Source organism: Myxine glutinosa, chromosome 8 (genome assembly GCF_964187855.1).
Source record: "Myxine glutinosa chromosome 8, kmMyxGlut1.1, whole genome shotgun sequence".
NCBI lineage: Eukaryota > Metazoa > Chordata > Myxini > Myxiniformes > Myxinidae > Myxine > Myxine glutinosa.
Genome location: NC_136268.1, coordinates 92,508,352 through 92,533,749, shown reverse-complemented (window position 1 = coordinate 92,533,749; position 25,398 = coordinate 92,508,352). Strand labels below are relative to the sequence as shown.

The 25,398-nt window shown below is 46.2% G+C and overlaps 1 protein-coding gene across 6 annotated transcripts in view; it reads right to left on the bottom strand.

The window, feature by feature from the left end:
* The window catches only part of USP47 (ubiquitin specific peptidase 47), a 124,007-nt gene that overhangs the window by 95,893 nt on the left and 2,716 nt on the right, over positions 1-25,398 (bottom strand). For 4 of the 6 annotated variants that reach the window (XM_068124835.2, XM_068124836.2, XM_078783532.1 and 1 more), the window contains exon 2: positions 10,671-10,862. In XM_068124835.2, the coding sequence (XP_067980936.2) occupies positions 10,671-10,862 (192 nt within the window). Of the gene's footprint in view, positions 1-10,670; positions 10,863-14,781; positions 14,842-25,398 lie in introns of all 6 variants that reach the window. The other 2 variants (XM_078783529.1, XM_078783530.1) reach the window with 1 other exon arrangement.

Genomic DNA, 25,398 nt, shown 5'->3' with positions numbered 1-25,398 from the left:
GTCCGACCATGGGGTGTGTGAGGAAAAAGTGCACGCCGAGGAGTGAGTGTGCCGTCAGGAGTGAGTCGGTCGTAGCGCGTGTGCGAGGGAGCACAGGGAAGCGCGGTGTGGTGAGTGTTACGGAGGAAGTAACGAAAAAGTGTGCGCGAGAGGATGCGCGAGAAAGGTGTGTAACGGACGGGTGCATGAGGAAAGAGTGTGCTGTCGAGAGTAAGGGTGAGTGCGCGGTCAAGAATGGAGGTGAGAATAGTGAGAGTGAAACGGAGCGTGAGTTGGTTATGACAGGTGAGCGAGGATGTACACCTGGAATGGTAGAGCGTGTGTGGGAAGGCACATTTGAGTTGGTAGTGAGGCACGTGGTTGGGTGTGCGAATGAGAGCACACCTGTAATTGTCACAGAGGAAGTGACCGAGGAGGGGGCGCGAAGAGGTGTGTTGGTGAGGTGTGCGACCAACGAATGTGTGCCAAAGTGTTCGGTGGTCAGGTGTGTGACCAAGGCTGGGAGTGGAATGAGTGTACCGAGGTGTGTAAGGAAAGGTACGAGGAGCATGGAGACGGCTGGATGTGTGAGCAAGGAACGGGCTGCGGGGTATAAGCATCCAGGTAAGGCATCGACGTTAAACGGAGCAGCGGTTAGGTCGACTTTTAGCCGAATCGGGCCCTCGGTGCGTGCCGGGCCTCGCTTTGAACGGCCGCATCCGTGCTCCACTAGGCGGAGCTGGCAGCCCGATAGAAAGGGTCGTCATGGCGACCACTTTTTGGTGAGACGTGCCGGCAGGTCGAGAGCGGGACATTGGATGGCTCCGTGCCGAGATGGTGCGTGGGATCTCGGCACGGGTAAGCCCCCGTCCCTGCACCGAATGCCGGACGCATCCAGCCGCTGGCACGGAACAACCCGCATTCATTGCTCGGCTGTACGAAGCCGAGCTTTAGAAGGGAATTGGCGCACCGAGAGGATGTAATAAGTAGACGGGTGATGATAGTGTTTCGGCCCCGAAATTAGAAAAAGGCGAAATTTGATGATTGGTACGATGATTGGCAAATTTTTGATTTGTTGAAATTTGATGTGCAAAATTAGTAGTGAGAGATGCCCCGATGTGGTGGGATGGCAACTCTGTCATCCCTCACGGGTGGGGCAAATGCGCAATAGCTTATGGGGTGGCTATGACAACCGAGCCAGGGAGGGCTTGGTTATATTGTTAGGGATCTAGCGAAGATGACATTAGGTAACGTTAAGATTAGTTAGTGACTGATACCTGTAGTGGGGACGCAGGTAGATTAGTATGGATGATAATGACGTGGGAGCGCAATAGTTTAAAGGGACGACTGGGAAGCGCAAGTTTCAGAGGGGAGTAGTTAGCTGAGATGATGCCGTGTGTGTGAGGATTGAACAGGTGTGATTGAACAGGTGTGATTGAACAGGTGTGATTGCACAGGTGTGCAACTGAACAGGTGTATGGAGCAGTGTATGAGGGAGTAGTGGTGATTGCGTGTTGTGCTGACCAAATGGTCCAGGAAGAAAGGAGGGTGCAGGTGGCACCAGGTGTGAGGGCACAGGTGTGCAACAACAGGTGTATGTGGCTGTGTGGAATAAATGGTAGTGTGGAATATCTGGAGTAGTGGAATGGATGGTCGTGGAGTGAGAATGGTGGAAATTGTGGAGTGGAGTGGATGGTGCGAAGGTGTGAATGGGGGAAGAGTGGACCCCCATCACGGATACCCGGGGCGGGTAGTGTAAGTGTTAGGTAGAGGGTACAGGTAAATTGTGGTTGGATATTGGCATCTGTGGTGCGGGTGGCAGAATGGTATGTGGATGGGTGCATTAGTGTTGTGGAAATGGCTGGGCGTGTAGCCTGTTAGTGTGTGTAGTTGGTTTGGGCACTCCACCACTGTGAGGATGTCGGCCAGGTGAGGCCGCAGGTGGGCTCTGGGAGCCGGTAGTAGTTGTTGTGGATGGGGCCCGAGGATCCGGAGGACGGACCCGGGTAGCCCAGTGCCAGAGGGCACCATGGGGTGACAGAGCCAGGAGAGGGGCTGTCCCCAGTTAGTTAGGTTAGGGTGAGGAGCTAGGTAAGCTCGGGTGGCAACTACAGTGGTGGAGGTGTGCAGGTGGGTAGACCTGTTGGGAGAGCTAGACGTCGCAGCCCAGAAATTGTGCGAGAGCACCGGGAGATGAATCGGGGGAGTGAGACCCCAAATTGAGAAGCACCACAGTTTGGTCAATGGGAATTGGTTATTAGAACCCATAGTGTAAGTTGGCCAATGGATTGGCAGGGAGAGACCCCGGGTAGTGTAAAGTGTGTTAATGTCATTTAGAAAATAGTTAGGATGAAGGATCTCCTCGCACCATCTGCATCCACTCACCTGAGGTGACAGGTACTCCACACCATGCCATGTTTTGTTATTTTACTGTGCAAATGTTTGGATGGTGAGACGCATCATGACGTGGGTGTGACATTGTGCTTTGATGTTCCATCTCTGCCTCCTTATGAGGATTGATGATGAATTTGGTGATGGCAAATTTTGAAGTAGAGGGATTGTGGAGACGAATTTGGTATAGGGGAAATATGGGGAAGACGTCACAGTAGTGATGAATTTGTAAATGTGTAGTTTTTGTACATATGGGGTAAGGGTAGGGTAGGTGACAGGGGGGTGACGTACGGTAGGGACGAGCTTTCTCACTTCGCCCTCCGTACGCATTTCGCCTTGCATTGCCTTATTGATGTGTACCCTTGTGACCTTACCCCTCGCTCAATTGTCTTTCCCCTTTTGTCTCCCACATGACCTGTGCGCCGTTGGGCGCCGAGGGGAGCGTGCGTGGGTCGGCCATTGTGCGCCCGAAATTCCCAGAACCAGCTGTCTGCATCGATGCACCACATTATGGACCACATGCCTGTGGCCGAGCACCACTTATGGACCCCATGGGTTGGGGCATGGCCCCTCTGCTGGAACCGGCCATGAGGGCCCGAAATCTTGCTGGCGGACCTTGGCCACAGGGCACCGATGGCCCACAGGTGAACCACACATAGTCGGCCCTGTGGGCCATAAATAAAGCAAATAAAAAGGACACATTGGGCACACTTTATTGAAAATAGGCCGCCAGTAAGCAAAGCAAAAGAATGACATCTGGAAGACCAAATAATAATAACCAGCAGAGGGAGCCGAAGAGCAAGAGATCACCTGCAGGGTTAGGGGTTGTTGATTTTATTTTTATTGAACATTGTTGAACAGTGATGACTGCACCGATTGGTGCTTGAGGGTGCTTTGGTGCGTTTTTGGGTGCTTTAATGGTGCATTGATGCAGAGCAGACTGTCTCCCCCCCAGAAAGAACAATTACAGGTCCTGGGTTAGTTTTGTAAATAAAAATAGCGTCATTGTAAATAATGCTTCCCACCGTCAGTGTATAGTTTGAAGACCATTCCGCAATTCGGTTAACTGTGGGCGTAAGTCTGTTAGGCAGGGTGCAATGGAGCAGCGGGACACATTTATTTATGTTTTAAAACTGTCGCACTCAGGGTCAGGTTAAAAGTAGAGGGAACTACACCTACGTGCCACACTAAGGTAAAAGTTATAGGCCCGGGCCGTGCCTAAGGGGAGGAGGGTGCAGTGTTGTGGATATGAGAATGTTTTTTTTATTTTATTGTTGTGGTAAAATGTTGTTGTAAAAGGTTGTTGTAAAATATCACCCCTCCTCCCTCCGTTGTGGTTGTATAAAGGTCAAAGGGCGTTCCCGTAGTTAGTCCATAAAACATACATGCAGGACACGATATATCTTTTTTGACAGTTATATCCTTATTATGTGTATTAGCGTAAGGCTGTGTCTTCCATTAATTGAAATACTCCATTGCACCAGTGAAAGAGAATAGATCCCCTTTCCTTCCCATCCCCAAAATCTCCATTTCATATTACATCCCCTCTCGTCATTGCCGAGCCTCGATTGCCCATATTACCTCCCCTCCAATAACCGCCATTGACCACGAGGCTCGAGTCAGGGAAGAAAGGCGTGTCTCCACCTCGTCATAGAGGGGAGGAGTGAGCCAGCCCCACTCGACCAACCATGAGCCAGGGGTTTGGCTAGAGAGGGCGGAGGAAGAGCGATCGGGGAGGTTCGCAAAGGTTGAGGGGCGGGGGCCTATATAACCCAAGGCAGGGCGTGTCCAAAAGGAGATGCGTTTTTACAGAGGAGAGCAGAAGACAAAAAGGCAAGGAGTTGGTCTGAGTCGGTTGCCTGAGGAGGGTCAGTGGTTGCGTTGGTAAGGAGTCGGTGGTGAGGAGTGAGAGAAACAAGAAGGAGTTGAGGGTTTGGACCAACGAGTCAAACAAGTCCTGGGAACGCAGCGGACGGAGGCCGCAGCAGCAAGAACACCCAACAGCCAAAGGGGGCCTGAACGGCGGTTTGGAGCAGGGCCGAAAAGGAACGGCGGCTGCTAAACGCGCCGGTTGAGCTGCAGCACCCCCTTGGACCTTTCCTCTCCCTCCAGCCATCCACCTCCTGCCTTTCCACCCTTCTTGTGTACGTGAGTTTGTCTTTTGTTTGTTCTGTCCCTGGGTATTTAATTAAGTCTGTAGGTAAGCTAATATTTGCACTGTGTCACCTGCGTCTTATGTGTTGTAAATAAACGTGACTGCTTGCTTTTTGCTTGTGTGTAAATAATAATAAACCCAGTTACTCGTCTGTACGTCTTCTCGTTTTATTCCTTTTTCCTCTTGCATTGCGTCGTTTTTGTCTTTTCCCTGATTGAGCAGCTGTGGTGCGATACGGCCAAAGTTCGGGTGGAATCGGGTAAGTTTGTTAGGTCGCGGTCACCAACCGCTCGGTCTACAACATCTAACCGCGATCTGTAACAATATTATTACAGTGAATTAATTTTTTTCATTATCTTGATTTTTATTTTATATTGTCTATCATTCACAATTTAGCTGCTGGCCACGATGATTTGATAATAAAACCGTGAATTGAATTTAATTGACTAAAGTCGGCTTGAACAACACAAAAACAATTCGACAAATACAGATATTCCTCTATTTACGGCCAGGATGCATTTCTAGAAAGCAGGGTGTAAATCGATTTTCTTCATCAATTCTTCCATGGCGTTAAACCGAAAATGCGTAAAATGAATTGGTGTAAATAAAGGAATGCCTGTACAGCACAACAAGGTACGATTTAACACGGAAAATTGGACGGAGACACAAACAGAAAAACAGGGACGAAGATATTACAGAACGAGAAGGGCACTCTTTGACGTCAGCTGATATGCCTCTGCCCACATTATGACATCATTATACCGTTACGTTTATGGGGGGTGGTGGGGGGAAGGGGTTAGAGATGACCTTAGAAGAGATAGAACTTTATAGAGTAACGTGGTCCATGTGCGAGTAAGAAGCAAATCTCGATGTAAGGAAGTAGGGACCCGTCGGCTTAAGGATTGATTGGAAAGGAACAGGAACGGTTCAGAGAAGACCTCACTGTTTCTGAGGAGAACAGAGAGAGAGCTCTGAATGGTGGTGCTAGGAGGAGAGTTAAAAGGAGGTCGTCCTGCCTGCCTGCCTTAGCCCTGGTGCTGTTGTCATCTTCTCCCCTTGCCTGTTCATCTCCTAATCACCTCTTTGTCATCCTGCTGTCTCATCATCCTGCCCATCTCCCCACCTACTCCATGTCCATCCTCCCCTCCCCTGCTGCCACAAGGGCTAAGTTACCCGGTTTTGTCCCTCACACAGTCTGTGCTTGTGACTGGAGAGAGGCGCCTTAGTTTTTATAGGATATATTTTACCATTGTTTACCTCTTTGTTTATAGTTATTATTGAATTCATTTTCCCTGGATGTTATTTGTTCAGGAATAAACCCGTTTGGTTTATGAAAAGCTTTAGGTTTCTTGTGATTCTCCTTATCCTGCTCGTGTGAGCATAACATACCACCATAAATTGAACAGAGCCTCAGAGATAAAGCCTGTTTCAGTCTATCTGTTCAGGGGCGGTGTTAACCGGCCCATGAACAAGACAACAGATACTTTTACCAAGTTTGATTTAAATCCCCTCACATTTTTCTCAATTATCACATTTTATCTGACATGACATCCGACCTTTAATGCCAAAATCTAATCGGTTCATCTTTTCAACATAATATATACTTATACCACGTTTGGTAAAAATCCGATCAGTTTCACAAGTTAGCTCAGTAACAGAATTTTTACCAAATGGGACCTCTGACCTTTGACCCCAAAATCTAATCAGTTCATCTTTAACTCGTAATGCATACCTGCGCCAAGTTTGACTTTGATCCTTTTAGCTGTTCTCAAGTTACCACGGTAAACCTATTGTTGCGGATATGGGATTTGCATCCATCCATATCCGCTTGTAAATATTCCCCTATTTCCTCAATACTTCCCAACTATCCCCAATCCCCCATTCCCTAGTCCCATTTTCTGTAAACAACACTCTGTAGACCCGACCTCCCCCTATTTCCCCCATTAAATGTCGCGCCCAGGTTCACCGCATCACATGTAAGACAACTATAGGACATCTTGCTAGTTATTCTTAGTCTATGTCAGTTAAGGACTCGTTTCCATTAATTCTGACCCTTCGTTGCACCAGAATGTGATTGTATGGCACATTAGGAAGTTTAGGACCTCCCAATACCTCCCCGCAGCTCTTCCTCACAGTTCAACAACAACAACGACAACGAGCGCAGGGAGTGCGCGTCCTCACTCCGGCTTGGTTGGTAGGGGGTGTTGGGAGGGCACCAGGCCTTCCCAACGAGCCGCCATCGAACATGTGCTCGACAGGGTTACCAAATAGGGGCTCCCTGTCAGCTCCTCATCAAGGGCGGAGCCCGGTAACCCCCGCACCCAATGGAAGCGGCGGACCGGCCCCAGTGGGGCGGAGCCAACCAGCCGAGGGCGTGTCACTCCCCGCTGAGCATGCGCAGGGAGAGGGAGGTGACGTCAGATGCGCGCTGAGCTTGGAGAAAGAAAGACGCCACCTCCGAGCGCTGTGAGGCCTCCCCGCATCTTCTGGACCGTGCTTTATCCTGTCCCCGAGCCAAGGTGCACCTTGTGCCATTGAACTACCTGTCCCTCCCTGCCATCAATCCCTGTGTAAGTCAGCCTTGTTCCGTTTGTCTGTGGTCTGTCTGGGAATAGATAAGACGGTAATTAAGTGCCCATCTCTTCTGTGTCTTTACCTCACTGCCTTGTAATCTACCCCTTTTCTCCACCACTGTAATTATACCCTCCTCCGGAGGTCTTGAGAACTGTACCCCTTGCGTCGTTTCATCTATCCCAGTCGTCGTGTCCTTTCCATCATTGATTTAGCATAGCGCGATTTGGCCAATGTCTGGGTGAATCGGGTGAGTTGGGGAAGAATCGGGGGAACTGTTAGGTCGCGGCAATACCACCGCTCGGTAAATAACATCTAAACCGCGTCCGTAACACTATCATGGGTGGGGAAGTTAGGAGTGGAGGAATGGTTGATCAGAGTAGTGATGGCAATGTACAAGAGCGCGTGCAGCTGTAAGGACGAAGGACGGGAACAGTGGTGAGTTTGAGGTGAAGGTGGGAGTGCATCAGGGGTCAGTACTAAGTCCACTACTATTTGTAGCTGCGATGGAGGTGCTGGCTCGGAACGTAAAGGAGGGCTTACCGTGGGAGTTGTTGTATGCAGATGATCTGGTGTCGATTGGGGAGAGTATGGATGGAATGAAGGAGAAGACGAACAAGTGGAAAGAATGTATGGAGGCAAAAGGTCTGAAGGTGAATATCGGAAAGATGAAGGTGATGGCAAGTGGTAAAGCATGTCCTGAGGTGGAAAGAACTGGGAAGTGGCCATGTGCTGTGTGCAGGAAGGTTGTCGGAGTGAACTCCATTCAATGTACAATGTGCGCCGAGTGGGGTCATCAAAAATGTAGGGGTCTGAGAGGGTCATTAACCAGTGTGGCAGCTACATTCAAGTGTAAGGTGTGCATAGAGGTAGCTGCAGATGGAGGAAATGTTGAGTTGGATCTTGGAGACGGCGTGAAGCTGGAAGGTGTGAAAACATTTTGCTACCTAGGAGACATGCTGATTGGAGAAGGTGGATCAGACTCGGTAATGGTTGCGAGAGTGAGAAGTGCATGGAAGACGTTTTGGGAACTGAGTGGCGTGCTGACGAGTAGGGGAGTGTCGTTGAAGCTGAAGGGAAAGGTGTATGCTGCATGTGTGAGAAGTGTTACGATTTATGGGAGCGAGAGATGGGTAATGAACGTAGAGAGCAGCAACGAAGGCTGGAAAGGGTGGAAATGCGAATGGTTCGGTGGATGTGCGGAGTATCGTTGAGAGAAAAAAAACAAAAAAACCCACCTTTAGAGGCCATTTTTCCCCGCAAAGCGGGGGTTGGCCTTTTTCGGGAACCGTGGTTGTTGTTGTTTTTTGGTCCCCTTTTTGAAGCAATGTTTTACGGCCGGATGCCCTTCCTGACGCCAACCCTTTTTGCCGCCTTTAACGACAAACAGGGAATTACCAGTGAACTGGTACTCAATTAGCCGACCTCGGAAGGATGACAGGCCGAGTCAACCCCCCTGGCGTTAATTCAGCGATTGACCGGGATTCGAACCCAGGATCCAAGGATCCTAAGCCAGCACCCTAGCCGCTAGCCCAACACCAGGGTTGGTGGTGAGGTGTGTAAGGATGCTTTCTTGGCGCCTTTCTTTATTTCTAAAGAAGCCAGAAGGCCAAGTGCACTCCATGAAGGCAAGACCAGCGGCAGAACATCGGCCGGCTGCGACACCACCGGTGACCATGGACACTTGATTGTGCATTTTTATTGAACACTTTATTGGTGCACCGGATGGTGCTGACTGTGCGTAATGGGGTGGTACCTAGTCTCTAAACCATAATATCGTTGAGAGAGAGGAAGACAAATTATGAATTGCAAAAGATGATGGGAATAGAGCCTGTGATTGATGCTGTGAAGAGAAACAGGTTGAGATGGCTTGGTCATGTGTTGAGAAAGGATGAAAGTGACTGGTTGAGAAGAGTGATGGAAATGAATGTAGAAGGAAGTGGAGGACGGGGAAGACCGAGAAAGACTTGGCTAAAGGTGGTGGAAGAAGAAATGCGGGCAAGGCTTTAAACAAGGGGAGATGCAGAAAATAGGGCAAAATGGAGAAGATTGTCAAGGGGCCTGCAAGGCTAACCCCCACTCTAGCAGGGAAAATGGCCTTAAAATGCCTGTTGTTGTTGTTGAGGTTGAAGCGGTAGCTGCAGATTTCGACCAATACATAGGAAAAAAAAACCCCTGAACTGGAAGTCAATAAGTCCAAACATCCTGTGCCGACAGGTCATAGGTCATGTACCCTTTGAAAATTATTTTGCAGGGTTATGATCTGCAAAATGATTTTCAAAGGGCACACAACCTTCGACCTGTTGAAGCCAAACTTGAATCGGTTCATCTTTGCACCACAGTTCATACTTGTGTCAAGTTTGATTGAAATCCTTTCTGTGGTTCATAATTAATTGTGGGAACAAAGATGACCAGAGACCTTTGATCTAAGAACTCAAAATCTAATACATAGTACATACTTGCACCAAGTTTGGTCCTAATCCCTTCAGCAGTTCACAAGTTATTCCGAAAACGAAAATCTGTGACACACGTACGGACAGATACACCAAAAACAATGCCGACAACACTATCCATTGGGGAAGCATAAAAACTTGGGCAATTAAGGGCTTAAACATGTTTCGGCCCGAAATTCATGATATGAAGAGACCAACAGCTGTAGTTAAAGAAAATCATTGAAAACGTGAATAAGTCTTCAATTACTATTACGATTTTTGGTGCTTGAAAACGTGAATAAGTCTTCAAATACAATAATCGTTACAGTTAATTCAAAGTGCCACTTCATTTTTTTTTTTGTCTGGTGATCAGTCTTCAAACAGGAAGCACTTCTTTTTGATACTACATCGCTGGGAATGACGACTTGTTTTTCCTCAGTAGAATTACGATATTGACAATTTCCGATGAGATGCCAATATTTTCATGCTGGATGTGCTGTGCCCACAAATCACAGATAAAGTCTTGGATAACCTCCATTGCTGACTCAGTGCCAGGTTTACCTCAAACAGGTGTCCTTGCACAATTTGACAAAGGCCTCCCCTAGCTACAAAAGAACCCCAAAACTTAATCCATGGAACATCTTATGTGGGTTATTCAAAGAGCAAGATAGCCCACTATCGCCAACATGAAACAGTGAGCAGGGATTGCACATGCTTCATTAATCGAGATACTGAGAGAGAAGTAATGGGAAAAATGGGCATACGGATAGGCGCTATGCTTTAAATCGAATGGTGGTCATATTGAACATATCCTTATGCGAAACAAAACATTACAGGCTTTTACCTTCCTCCACATCATAGTACCAATTTGACCTTTTTCATCAATACTTCGTTAATGATAAATGTTTAAAATCATGGTGTTTCACCTGGAATACACTGTACATCAAGGCAGATATTACATCGTTTATAATTACAATAAAAAGTTCATTCTGATTATAAGATGATAAGTGTTTGATGATTCCTAAACCAACACACCACAGGTTGATATACCATATGATGAGCACCAATTGATAATTATTAACAGTCATATACCAAAAAGTGACATTTCAACTTTTAGGTTTATTTTTTTTGCAAAGACACACCTGGCTCAACTCCACATGCTTCCATTTGAGAGTGAAGGAACCTTCGAGGTATTTAGCACGTGTGGCAATGTCCCTGTGCAAGGCTTGCAGTGTGCTGGAACCAGGCAAGTTAAAAGTGTACCGTTGAGTGTCATGGCTTGTGCTGTCCTGCACGATGCACAGAAAGCGAGCCTCTTCTGCTGCATCTCCCTTCTATGCGCACGCACATACAAACAAAAAAGGAAGATCATCCCTAAAGGGTGGTCCAAGACAGTTTGCAAAATACCACTTTCAAATGTCAGGAATTTGTGCATTTATGCAAACAAAGCAATATTGCAGAACTAGAACGAGCAGTCAAAGATTGCATACCCTCACCCAGACTTTATTTGTGTGGTTTTATAGGAATTTCAGATGTACGAACATTCTAATTGCACATACTTTATAGATCGCTATCATTCTAAGTGCTGTATAGAGACACTCACATTCTAATTGTACATACTTTATAGACATACTCACATACTGATAGTACATACTTTATAGATGCACTCACATTCTAATTGTAAGTACTTTATAGACACTATCATTGTAATTAAACATCTTTTATTGATGTACTCACATAATAAATTGTACATACTTTATAGAGGTACTTGGTTGAAGAAAAAAAAGAAAAAAAAGAAGAGAAAGTGTACGAATGGCTACCTTAACACATTCTGTGCGGACAAACAGACAGCAGACCCAAATGCAATAACCTCTCCTTTGTTGAAGGTAATAACAATAAAAATGAGAACGACACTCAGTGGGGTGCATACCTTCACCAGGCTGAACAGTTTACATTTTGTCTCCCACAAATAGGCCGTATCCGGATCCGGACCCGAACCAAAACCAAATCGGATTATTCTCGTCACATAACCATCTCATCCACCAAGTTTCGTCAAAATCCGTCCATAGCCTTTTGAAATATCCTGCTATATATCGTTTTGGCCCGATTTCTCAATGGTGACGAATCACTTAAAAATGCTGGTATCTGGATCCAGATCTTAACCAAAATCTAATCAATTAGTCCTCGTCACACACACACAACCTGTCCACCAAATGTCATCTGAATCTGTCCCCAACTTTTTGATATAACCTGGTCGCAAACAGACAGACAGGTGCGAAAACATAACCCCCACACACCATGGGTGGCACAGGTTAAAAAAAAAACACCTTTAGAGGCCATTTTTCCCCACAAAGCGGGGGTTGGCCTTTTTTGGGCACCGTGGTTGTTGTTGTTTTTGTTGGTCCCCTTTTTGAAGCAATGTTTTACGGCCGGATGCCCTTCCTGCCGCCAACCCCGTTTGTCGCCTTTTTACGACATACAGGGAATTACCAGTGAACTGGTACTCAATTAGCCGACCTCAGAAGGATGACAGGCTGAGTCAACCCCCCTGGCGTTAATTCAGCGATCGACCGGGATTCGAACCCAGGATCCTAGGATCCTAAGCTGGCACCCTAACCGCTACACCAACACCAGGCGGCACAGGTAATAAAATAAAATTGCTCGCTCCAACGAATAGCTCAAGCAAATATATTCAAGTTAGAATTAACAAATAGAGTTAAAGTTTTAAAAACTTAAAAAGAAAACCAATTTTTGATAGACTTTGTAACATTCAATATGACCTGAACTGACAGTTCGCCACAAAGATAAATTTAAGCATAAGAACATTTAATTCCAGTCGTCTCTTTAAGCTTAAGTGGTTGAGATCTTTTTTCTTTTCAAAAGTAGCAAAATATAAAATAAAATAATATACAAAACACATTTTCTTGCCATTATTTCAGCCAAATTTGTTTGAAAGAGCATTTATTAGCCTTCCCAATGCTAATTTAACAATAAAAAGGAGTTTCTGCTATGTTTTCACATTGTGGAATTCAACCGATCTGCCACATCTATCAGTCAGTCTCACTTCCCGTTGTACACAACCAGTATTATGGTATGTGGTGGAATGGACATGGGAATGTGCATTTGTAACCACTGAAAACAACTTGTTTGGGCTGTGATGTAATTGTGGAGAGCCCTCGTCAGAATTAAAGATAGCAAATCCAACGTTCTTAATTTCCCAGTGGATATTTATATTTGAAAGATAAAAGCGTTTAAAATGGGAGGGAGGAGAACTCGACAGCAGTCACTTGCAATAGCCATCTCCATTCCTTCTGAAGCCACAAGATCCTCATAGATTCCTGAATGGAAATAACAGGTGCAGGCATGCAATGTTTTTATATTTTGGGATCCGGGTGTAAAATGAAGCCTTTTGTGCATTCTGCACGCCTGCTTTTCCATACATGTTTATGCACCCGATCATTAGGGTACAATTTTCTTATTTACCAGGTCAGTCGCAACGTCAAACAATGACTTTGGCAATCTTTATGAAAATATCTATTGAATGAAACCAAGCAAAGTATTTTCAAAATGTTTTTGTTTACGTAGGTGCACCGGCAGTAGGTTGTCGAATTGATGCACATGACTGTGGCTGGGACGGTGGACTTAGCTGTGGATGCAAGACACGGTAAAATATAGGATATACAGGGGTTGTGGGGCTTCTTAATGGGTCAGATCTATATTGTTGCTCTGTTTCCTTCAGATAAGCGAGTAAGAAGAATATACCGATATACAGAGGCAGCCTGGCAAACATAAAAACAAAAGTTTGATAGTCTTTAAGACAGTTTAACATCAACAACAACAAAAAGAAATAGAGAGTTTATAGAACACCTTACCACACGCAGTCTTGAGAAAAAGGACATGGGAAGGGTTTTGAATTCTTGCTTTGCATTTCCGAGCATGGTCTACATTTGCTTAGCTCGTGAACTTTGAATATAGCAGGTGCGATGGCAACCATTCAAAACCGATGGGTCAAACGGAACAGTCCAAAGACCTTCTGGCAACTCTTCTTGGAGAAACTGAAGAATTTGGAAGGATCTTTGAGAAAACAAAATGCACTGAACAAGCAGATCTTTTGGACTAGGTAAGCTCTGTCGTCGCATCGCTATGTGTCACAATTTTGTCCGTTACTCCGCGCAGCAAACTTGATTGTCGGAGGCAGCATATAATTTTGTCCAAGTACGTACATTACTGCTAAAGTGAGGGTGTTGGAAGTGCAAACAAAGCGATTTGTGTTCTTCAGTGTTCAAATATACAATTAAATTGAAGTAAAATAAAAGTTTTAAAGGCTGTAGAAAAGAAACAAACATCGAATTGGAAGTTTACCGTTGTTGATGCATCGTCTTTTACACCACCTTATTTAACACATCCCTAAAAACAGTAAGTTTCTCGTTTTCAAATTTTCAATTTTGGTTGACTGACAGATTGAAGTAATCGCTTTACCACGAGTGTGCCTGCGTGCTCGAGATGAGACTGTACAATTTGCCAAATTGTGAGCCAAAGTACTGCTAAACTGCAGGTTCGTGTTCCAATCAATAACCTGATTTGTGTTCTCCAGTGTTCAAAATATATAATTAAATTGAAAATTTTAAATAGTTCCTTGATCACAGAAATGGACTGACAGAGTGAACCAATTGTTTAACCCCACTTTGTGATCATGCAAGGGGTAAAGATCTGTCTGGCTTCAGAAGAGTCAACAGGGTTGTCAATGACAACAAGATAACATGCACCAGCTACAAAAAAAAGCAAATAGTTTTAGTCTACCGGTGTATCATTTAGTCGTTTCAAGAAGTGTAGTGTTAGTGCTTTTGTCATTAGTATAGTTATTTTTAATCATTCGTAATGAAAGCAGAAATACAAGTATGGCACATCTTTAGGCACAACACTGTTTCCCAAACCAGCTTAAGAATTTGACTGACCAAGTGGAAGTGACAGAAGCAGGTGCACAAGCATGAAAGCAAAGGACGGATAAATTTGACATGTCTATTGAAGAACTTCCCATTGTGCCAGTGCGAGCATTTCAACAGGACAAGTCATAGTAAGAGGTACAAACATTCAAGTACATGCAGCAACATTCAAGTTTCACATGCTGGATAATAAAGGCATTCTTTGGTGACATTCTGGAAATTTGTCTTATACTACTGGTGATGTTATGCTGGGCAGCCACACCAGAAAACGTGTACAACCAATTGGAGCACGGCAAAAGCACTTAGCTACCTTAACCTTCACAAGTCTTTTCTTCAGCATCTCATCAAGCAAGCTCCATTTGAGATCCTGCTGCAGATGGACATACAACGACTCAGGGCAAATTAGACAAGCTTATACTGACAATAATAACGAATGAAGGTGGGAAAGTACACAAATAAAATCACTTCCTTGAAAGAAACTAACTGCCAGAAAAACCCTCAGTAGTTGGTGACTTGCATAACATTTTGCAATCTGGAAGAGTAGCTTCTGATTCTTCAAAAAAGGTGCAGAGACATAGGTATTTGCATTTACCTGCAAGCTGTCTTGCCTAGCTTTGAATCTTACTCCAGCTATAAACCGTCACACTGGTGTTTTGCATGCAGGGCGAGTCATCAATGTGTACGACATCCATCGGAAGGATGTTAAGCCGTAGGGCCCGTCTGCCAGCAATAGTAAAAGGTAGATTTTAAAGATCCAACATCAGCAAATGATTGCTGTATTGCAAGACAGAAATAAATACAACCCCAATGATTGCAAAAAAGAAAAACACAACATGAAATATCCACAGATATTCACATGCAACTGAGAGAAAGACAAAAGAGCAGGGAGGGGGAGAAAAAAAAAGAAAGAAAGAAAAAGTCGGACAGATTGGGGTTAGACTTCACTGATCTCTCCATACAGGTTGCTTCTGACAAACCAGACGTGATCTGCTTAACAGAAACTTTCCTCCTTCATGATGTCTCTGATTCCTTGGTATCTCTCCCAGGTTACTCCCTCCTCCGGTATGATAGACCTGAGCCTCGTCCTGGAGGAGGGGTTTCTATCTGTATAAAAAACTCTCTTCCTCACTCGCCCTGCACTGCCCTCTCTCCACCTCACCCCCAGGAATACCTTTGGCTACGGCTTCCCCTTCGCTCCCACCTTTTGTTCATGTGTGTTGTACCGTCCACCAAACAGTGATGACTCCATCTACATCTCGCTGTCTGATAATATGGACCAACTTCTATCTACCCATCCCAACTCTCTCTTCCTCATATGTGGTGATTTCAATCGTCACCATGCCAGTTGGCTGGGTGTGGGTACCTCTCTCACCAGCCATGGCTCTTCAGCAAAAGACTTCTGTGACTCACCGGGACTGACACAATCTGTCAATTTCCCGACCCGGATCTCAGGGATCTCAGTCAACGGAGCATCTTCTCTTCTGGACTTGGTCATGACGAACTTCCCTGAAAATGTCTGCTGCTCTTCTTCTGCTCCAATCGGCTCATCTGATCATGTGCTTGTTAAAGTGGACATCTCTCTGACCATTCTCAGAGAGCCTCCTCAGCGTCGACGAATCTGGCATTTCACTCAGGCCAACTGGCACGGTCTTCAAGCCGCCATCAATCATCTGGACTGGTCTCCCATCTCTACCGCCTCTGACATCAACTCATCCTGGGAATTCTTCCAAAGTAAATTGCTCTCTCTCATGCACAGATTTATCCCATCTCGTCTTCAGTTGTCATACCCTTCCTACCGCCCATGGTACACGGAATCTTGTGGTGAGGCTATTGCCCAGAAACAACTTGCTTTCGTCTCCTGGAAAGCAAATCCAACGGAAGGATATCTCATTTTCTTTCACAAAGCCCGAAACAAGTGTGTGTCCACCCTCAGGAGAGCCAGGAAACAATATCTCTCTGTTCTCAGGACAGAACTCTTATCTGTCTCCCTCTTCCAAATCCTGGTGGCGTCTGGTCAAATCTGTTTCTGGTGTTTGTTCCCCCTCCATCCCCTCCCTCACCTCAAACGGCCACACGGCTGACTCCGCACGTGAAAAACGCTGAATGCCTCAACTCTGTGTTTTCCTCTAAATCTTGTGTCCCAAACCCATCCCTCTCTGTACCCACCGTACCCAGTCGTACGCAGCTGCTCCTTGACTCCGTGTCCTTTCCTCCTGACAAGGTGGAAAAGTTTCTGTCAACCCTCGACTCTGATTCTGCAACTGGACCTGACGGCATCAGCCCAAGGGTCCTAAAATCCTGTTCTTCCGCTCTTTCACTCCCTCTCCCTGTTCTCTTCACCCTCTCCTTTGCTCAAGGTCATCTGCCATCTATCTGCTTGGAAATGTGCCAACATCACCGCTTTGCACAAAAAAGGTGCAAAAACAGATCTCAGCAACTACAGACCAATCAGCCTTCTCCCAATTATCAGCAAAGTCATGGACTCCATCATTGCTTCAGATATGAAATCTTTCCTCTTCTCCAATGGCTTGATCTCTTATCATCAATTTGGTTTCAGACCTGGTCACTCGACTCTGGACATGCTGCTTCCGCTTTCTCAACAATGGATGGAGGTCCTCAATGCCAAACAGGAAATTAGAGCTGTCTCCCTTGACATATCACGTGCCTTCGATACGGTCTGGCACCCTGCTCTGCTCACCAAACTCTCCTCTTTTGGTATCCATGGAAATCTCCACGCATGGCTGGCGGACTTCCTCTCTAGTCGTAGTCAACGTGTGGCCCTGAATGGGTTTCTCTCATCTCCTCTTCCTGTTCAGGCTGGAGTTCCCCAAGGTAGTGTTCTGGGCCCTGTGCTTTTTCTGGTCTTCATCAATGATCTCTCTGACTCTCTTCAAAATCGTCTATCTCTTTGCTGATGACTCTTCTCTCTGTCGCTCCATTCTTCATCCCTCAGATCGGCAGTCTGCAGCCTCCTCACTCTCTGCAGACCTGGATAAAATCACAGACTGGGCAAACAAGTGGAACATGTCTTTCAATCCTGACAAATCTCACACTCTTACGATGTCTCTCCGAAAAGACCGACTGGACAACCCTCCCATCCACTTTCTGAATAATCCTCTCCAAGAAGTTCTGTCACTCAAGCTTTTGGGTCTCACTATCTGCCATGATCTTTCCTGGGAAAACCACATTTCAAATCTGGCCTCCAAAGCCAGTCGCCGACTGGGCATCCTCCGTCGTGCGAAGTCCTTCCTTGGCACACCTGAGCTCCTCACCACATACAAGGCTTTCATCCGCAGCTCAATGGAATACTGCTCTCCCCTCTGGTCTGGTGCTCCTGCCTCACACCTAGCCCGTCTTCACGCTGTTGAAACCAAAGCATTCAGAATCATTGGAATCTCCCGCGATGAAGCTAACTCCAAAGGCATCTCACTCACTCACCGCAGGCAGGTGGGTGGTCTTTCCGTCTTCTCCCGACTCCTCTCTGGCTTTGCCCCCCCAGCTCTCTCTGGGCTTTGTCCCGCAAATATTCCTACAGGTCACACAAGATCTGCCTGCAACCCTCTTATGGTTAAACTGCCAACATCAAAACTCTCTGCTCACCTTCACTCCTTCATTCCTCTTTTCTCCCGCCTCTGGAACAAACTCCCTCACTCTCTTCAATCCCACTCCACCCTCCAGGTCTTTAAAACAGCTGTTCACCACCATCTCGATCTCGAGATCTCGCGAGATCTTTGTCGGCGAGGTCACGTCTTTTCGAAGCTGTCCATGCCCTCACGCTTTCGAAGCTAAGTAATTTTTTCACAATTGTGTTTTTGTCGAGACTGTATCTATCTTTCGGTGTGTGTACCGATAGCGTGTCTTTAGGAAAATTTTCGGTGTTCATTTTTCGTACATGTATACACAATCGTCGGTTAATGCGTGTCGAGTATTCTGAGGCCTTATACTAGTACTACTAGGCTTAGGCTACCGTCTCCGACCTTGTGGTTTTGTTTTCTCTCAGCGGTTCGTCGAATGCGCTGCAATTATTTTCGTTCTCTGTTTCGTCCCAGTCGTTCACCCCATACTTCCTTGTTTAATATCTCTACTCAAAAAAAAAAAACCCCAAAAAAAATATTTCCTTCTCAGTTCTTATTCGTTTATTTGTTGTTCTTATTTGTTCGTTCGTTCTTCGTTCACGTTGTTCGTGATCACGCGATCACGTGGTTAGAAATGTTTAATCTCTCCCCTGAACAACTGTTTTCTGTCATATATTATAACACCTTTTTCTTCTTCTCCTACAAAAGGATGCTTCCGTCTTGCTCACCAAATCTATTCATTCCAAAAAAATATATATATACCATCTCTTACAGTTCCTTTTTTCTACTTTCCCGAAACTCTCCAGCCCTCCACCCCTCCTCCCCCAGCCCCCTTCAGCGTCCTCAAATGTATTTTTGACCCAAAAAAAATATTTCCTTCTCAGTTCTTATTCGTTTATTTGTTGTTCTTATTTGTTCGTTCGTTCTTCGTTCACGTTGTTCGTGATCACGCGATCACGTGGTTAGAAATGTTTAATCTCTCCCCTGAACAACTGTTTTCTGTCATATATTATAACACCTTTTTCTTCTTCTCCTACAAAAGGATGCTTTCGTCTTGCTCACCAAATCTATTCATTCCAAAAAAATATATATATACCATCTCTTACAGTTCCTTTTTTCTACTTTCCCGAAACTCTCCACCCCTCCCCACCTCCACCCCCAGCCCCCTTCAGCGTCCTCAAACGTATTTTTGACTCAAAGATCACAAGAAACTCATTTTGCAAAAAATGTTCGTTTCCCATGAATCGTACACTTTTCAAAATCCAATCTCACCCCTCCCCTCCAAAACTTCCCCATCACCCCTCCCCTCCCCTCCAAATCTACCCCCTTACCCCTCCCCTCCAAATCTTCCCCATCACCCATCCCTTTCAAATCTTCCCCCCTTGCCCTCCCCTCCAAATCTTCCCCATCACCCCTTCCCTCCAAAACTGCCCCATCACCCCTCCCCTCTAAAACTTCCCCATCACCCCTCCCCTCCAAATCTACCCCCTTGCCCCTCTCCTCCAAATCTTCCCCATCACCCATCCCTTTCAAATCTCCCCCCTTGCCCCTTCCCTCCCCTCCCTCCTAAACTCCCCCCACACCCCTCCCCTCCGAAACTCTCCCTCGCTCCTCCCCTCCTAGACTCCCCTCTCACCCCTTCTCCTCAAAGCATCCTCCCTGCTTCTTCCCCCTTCCAACTTTCACCTTCATCTCCCCCAACCTTCTGCCTCCCTCTTCCCCCTCCTAAAATAACACCTCACTGTGCCTCACCCAATCTCCATCAAACCTTTTGTCCGCCCCATTCTTCCCTTTCTCCAAGCTATTCTGAAATCTCTGACACACCTTCAACAGCTCCCCCTACCTCTTCCTCCTCTTCCACATCTTACCCTACCCCTCTCCCCCCCTGTTCTGTATCCGATGCTCCCCCTTCCTCTTCATTAACGGTATGGACCTCAAACATCCGGGGCCTTCGCTCAAACTTGACTGATCTCTCCATACAGGTTGCTTCTGACAAACCAGATGTGATCTGCTTAACAGAAAGTTTCCTCCTTCATGATGTCTCTGATGCCTTGGTATCTCTCTCAGGTTACTCCCTCCTCCGGTATGATAGACCCGAGCCTCGTCCTGGAGGTGGGGTTGCTATCTTTATAAAAAAAAACTCTCTTCCTCACTCGCCCTCCACTGCCCTCTCTCCACCTCACCCCCAGGAATACCTTTGGCTACGGCTTCCCCTTCGCTCCCACCTTTTGTTCATATGTGTGTTGTACCGCACACCACACAGTGATGACTCCATCTACATCTCGCTGTCTGATAATATGGACCAACTTCTATCTACCCATCCCAACTCTCTCTTCCTCATATGTGGTGATTTCAATTGTCACCATGCCAGTTGGCTGGGTGTGGGTACCTCTCTCACCAGCCATGGCTCTTCAGCAAAGGACTTCTGCGACTCACTGGGACTGACACAATCTGTCAATTTCCCGACCCGGATCTCAGTCAACGGAGCATCTTCTCTTCTGGACTTGGTTATGACTAACTTCCCTGAAAATGTCTGCTGCTCTTCTTCTGCTTCAATCGGCTCATCTGATCATGTGCTTGTTAAAGTGGACATCTCTCTGACCATTCTCAGAGAGCCTCCTCAGCGTCGACGAGTCTGGCATTTCACTCAGGCCAACTGGCACGGTCTTCAAGCAGCCATCAATCATCTGGACTGGTCTCCCATCTCTACCACCTCTGACATCAACTCATCCTGGGAATTCTTTCAAAGTAAATTGCTCTCTCTCATGCACAGATTTATCCCATCTCGTCTTCAGTTGTCATACCCTTCCTCCCGTCCATGGTACACGGAATCTTGTGGTGAGGCTGTTGCCCAGAAACAACTTGCTTTCGTCTCCTGGAAAGCAAATCCAACGGAAGGAAATCTCATTTCCTTTCACAAAGCCCGAAACAAGTGTGTCCACCCTCAGGAGAGCCAGGAAACAATATCTCACCGTTCTCAAGACCGAACTCTCTTATCTGTCTCCCTCTTCCAAATCCTGGTGGCGTCTGGTCAAATCCGTTTCTGGTGTTTGTTCCCCCTCCATCCCCTCCCTCACCTCAAACGGCTCCACGGCTGACTCCGCATGTGAAAAAGCTGAATGCCTCAACTCTGTGTTTGCCTCTAAATCTTGTGTCCCAAACCCATCCCTCTCTGTCCCCACCCTACCCAGTCGTACCCAGCTGCTCCTGGACTCCGTGTCCTTTCCTCCCGACAAGGTGGAAAAGTTTCTGTCAACGCTCGACTCTGATTCTGCAACTGGTCCTGACGGCATCAGCCCATGGGTCCTAAAATCATGTTCTTCCGCTCTTTCACTCCCTCTTTCTGTTCTCTTCACCCTCTCTTTTGCTCAAGGTCATCTGCCATCTTCTTGGAAATCAGCCAACATCACCGCTTTGCACAAAAAAGGTGCAAAAACAGATCCTAGCAACTACAGACCAATCAGCCTTCTCCCAATTATCAGCAAAGTCATGGAATCCATCATTGCTTCAGATATGAAATCTTTCCTCTTCTCCAATGGCTTGATCTCTGACCATCAATTTGGTTTCAGACCTGGTCACTCTACTCTGGACATGCTGCTTCTGGTTTCTCAACAATGGATGGAGGTCCTCAACGCCAAACAGGAAATTAGAGCTGTCTCCCTTGACATTTCACGTGCCTTCGATACGGTCTGGCACCCCGCTCTGCTCACCAAACTCTCCTCCTTTGGTATCCATGGATATCTCCACGCATGGCTGGTGGACTTCCTCTCTGGTCGTAGTCAACGTGTGGCCCTGAATGGGGTTTCTCTCATCTCCTCTTCCTGTTCAGGCTGGAGTTCCCCAAGGCAGTGTTCTGGGCCCTGTGCTTTTTCTGGTCTTCATCAATGATCTCTGACTCTCTTGAAAATCCTCTATCTCTTTGCTGACGACTCTATTCTCTGTCGCTCCATTCCTCATCCCTCAGATCGGCAGTCTGCAGCCTCCTCGCTCTCTGCAGACCTGGACAAAATCACAGACTGGGCAAACAAATGGAACATGTCTTTCAATCCTGACAAATCTCACACTCTTACGATGTCTCTCCGAAAAGACCGACTGGACAACCCTACCATCCACTTTATGAATAATCCTCTCCAAGAAGTTCTGTCACTCAATCTTTTGGGTCTCACTATCTGCCATGATCTTTCCTGGGAAAACCACATTTCAAATCTGGCCTCCAAAGCCAGTCGCCGACTGGGCATCCTCCGTCGTGCGAAGTCCTTCCTTGGTACACCTGAGCTCCTCACCACTTACAAGGCTTTCATCCGCAGCTCTATGGAATACTGCACTCCCCTCTGGTTTGGTGCTCCTGCCTCACACCTAACTCGTCTTCACGCTGTTGAAACCAAAGCGTTCAGCATCATTGGAATCTCCCGCAATGAAGCTAACTCCAAGGGCCTTTCACTCACTCACAGGTTGGTGGTCTTTCCGTCTTCTACCGACTCCTCTCTGGCCTTGCCCCCCCAGGTCTCTCTCTGGGCTGTGTCCCCCAAATATTCCTACAGGTCGCACAAGATCTTCCTGCAACCCTCTTATGGTTAAACTGCTAAAATCAAGACTTTCTGCTCACCTTCACTCCTTCATTCCTCTTTTCTCCCGCCTCTGGAACAAACGCCCTCACTCTCTTCAATCCCACTCCACCCTCCAGGTCTTTAAAACAGCTGTTCACCACCATCTCTTATCTTCCCCTATCCAAAACCTTGATCTTTTTATCCCCGCTAATTTCACCCCAATTCCACTTTTTTGAAATACCAACTTCTGTCCTGGAAGTCCTTTGTGTCCTTGTGTTTTATACTTCTCCCACCCCCCCCCCCCCCTTCCCAGGCCTCCTCCCCCCAAGCCCTCTCCCTCCCACACATCTCCCTGCTCTTAAATGTTGTGTGCTCTCAAGTGTTTGTGTGCTTCCCCTTCTCTTGTCTTCCGCTCCCTTTTTTTAATATTTTCTTTGTCTGGTTGATTTTTTTGTGAAGTAGATGTCAGCTCTTTCACGAGCCTCGATTCAGTATACAAAAAAAAAGAAAAAAGAAAAAGACAATGGATCACTGGAATGGCTAAGAGGTCAGCTCAACTGGGACAGAGAACAAATCATTTTAAATACGCAAGACCAAGGACACCACACCCAAGGCTTTAAGAAGATGGCAGGACTGTGTACAATAGACAAAGTGTAGGTTCTGCAAGGTAGAAACAGAACGTACGAGCACCTCAGGAATATCGGGATGTAAAAAAAAACTCATTTCAGAGCAGCTGTACAGCCAAAAGCCCAACAAGGTATGTGGAGCAATCCACTGGCACATCTGCAGAAATATAAATATCCCAGTTCCACAAAACTCATTGAAACGTGAACCAAAAGCAATCATTGAAAACAAGGACATAATGCTCACATATGACCTGATGATCCCATCCAGCATGTACATAGAAAACAAAGTATTGTAACCTGACATTGTACTCAGATACAAAAAGGAAAATAAAGCATTACTAATTGAGGTTTCAGTAACCAGTGATTTTTTTTCTTTGATTTATTTTCGTATACAAGATCGATGCTCGTGTAAGAGCTAGCATTAATCCCCCGCCCCCCCCCCCCCCCAAAAAAAACGGACACATAAAATATAATAAAGGGAGCGTGATACAGAGAGAGACAGAGACAGAGACAGAGACAGAGAGAGAGAGAGAGACAGACGGACGGAGGCAGAGAGAGAGACAGAGACAGAGGCAGAGAGAGACAGAGACAGAGAGGACAGAGGAAAGCACACAGATGGGGAGAGAGATGGAAGCACACAAGTACAACAGTAGAGAACAGGGACATCGGGAGATCTGTGTGAGAGAGAGGGCTTGGGGGGGAGGAGGCATGGGAATTGGGGGGTGGGGGGGGGGGTGAGGTATAAAACACATTGACACTGCTAGGACTTCAAGGAAAGAAGTCGGTATTCCAAAAAAGTGGATCTGGGGTGAATTAACAGGGGTAGAAAAGATCAAGGTTTTGGATGGGGGAAGATAAGAGATGGTGGTGGTGAACAGCTGTTTTAAAGACCTGGAGGGAGGAGTGGGATTGAAGAGAGTGAGGGAGTTTGTTCCAGAGGCAGGAGAAAAGAGGAATGAAGGAGTGAAGGTGAGTAGAGAGTCTTGATTTTGGCAGTTTCACCAGAAGAGGGTTCCTGGCAGATCTTGTGCGACCTGCAGGAATATTTGGGGGACAGAGCACAGACAGAGCTGGGCCAGATAGGAGTCGGTAGAAGACAGAAAGACCACCAACCTGCCTGTGGTGAGTGAGTGAAAGACCCTTGGAGTTAGCTTCATCTAAATAATGAAGAATCTAATAAATAGCATAATCTAAATAATAATTTTGGCCTAAATAATGCAGAAATCAAGAAAATGACCAAATATCAAGACCTCACAAATGTACTGAAAAGATCTTGGAAGCTGAAGGGTGACAATATTGTGCCAGTGATAATTGGAGTAAAGGGAATTATATACAAACCATCCCTGAGAACATGACTACAAACAAACTGTAGTTGGAGGCTGTCCGGGGCTCAGTGACAATCCTGAAAGAAGCTCTCGGAACGAAACTCTGAGAATAAGAAAACTTCATAACTTAGCCCGAGAATTGCAATTCTTCTGTTCACCGAAAAGGAGGTGGTTACTTCGAGTCCTAGGAAGACTTTGTTACACCCTCCGAAACACAAATTGTGGACATAACAATCAACAATACGCACGCACACAAAGTCTCCTTTTACCAATTGATGCAAAAATCAAGCATTATTACCTCCGCCACCAAAGGTGGATGGAGGTTATGTTTTCATCACCGTTTATCTGTCTGTCTGTCAGCAGGATATTTGTGTGACAAGGACAAATTGATTAGATTTTGATTCAGGTGTGGAGCTAGATCTGGCCTATCATTGGGCTACCAAATGTAAACTGTTATGCCTGGTGGAGGTATGCGTTCTACCGAGTGCCCATTCTCGGTTCCCTTGTAGCCCCATAACTAAACAAAAACATATATTTATAACAGCCCTCGCAGTCAATACAGCTCGCACTCCCACCTCCCAAAGATGATCAATATTAAATATCGTTTTAAACTTACCATGTGCATTGACAAGCCATATATACAACCATCCCATCAGTGTTAATAAGCAACCAAACCAGATATGGTGTCTCCCTATAGGAAGTGTGTCTGAAAGTAGGGAATGTCTGCCTAAACGGTATCATTTTACCGATTACAAACTCCTTTAAAAAATAAATCACCAAGCCTGCCATGTTCATACTTCACATGAGGTAATCCCGCAAGGTTGAAAGTCCACTCAGTGGCAGTGATGGTCGAA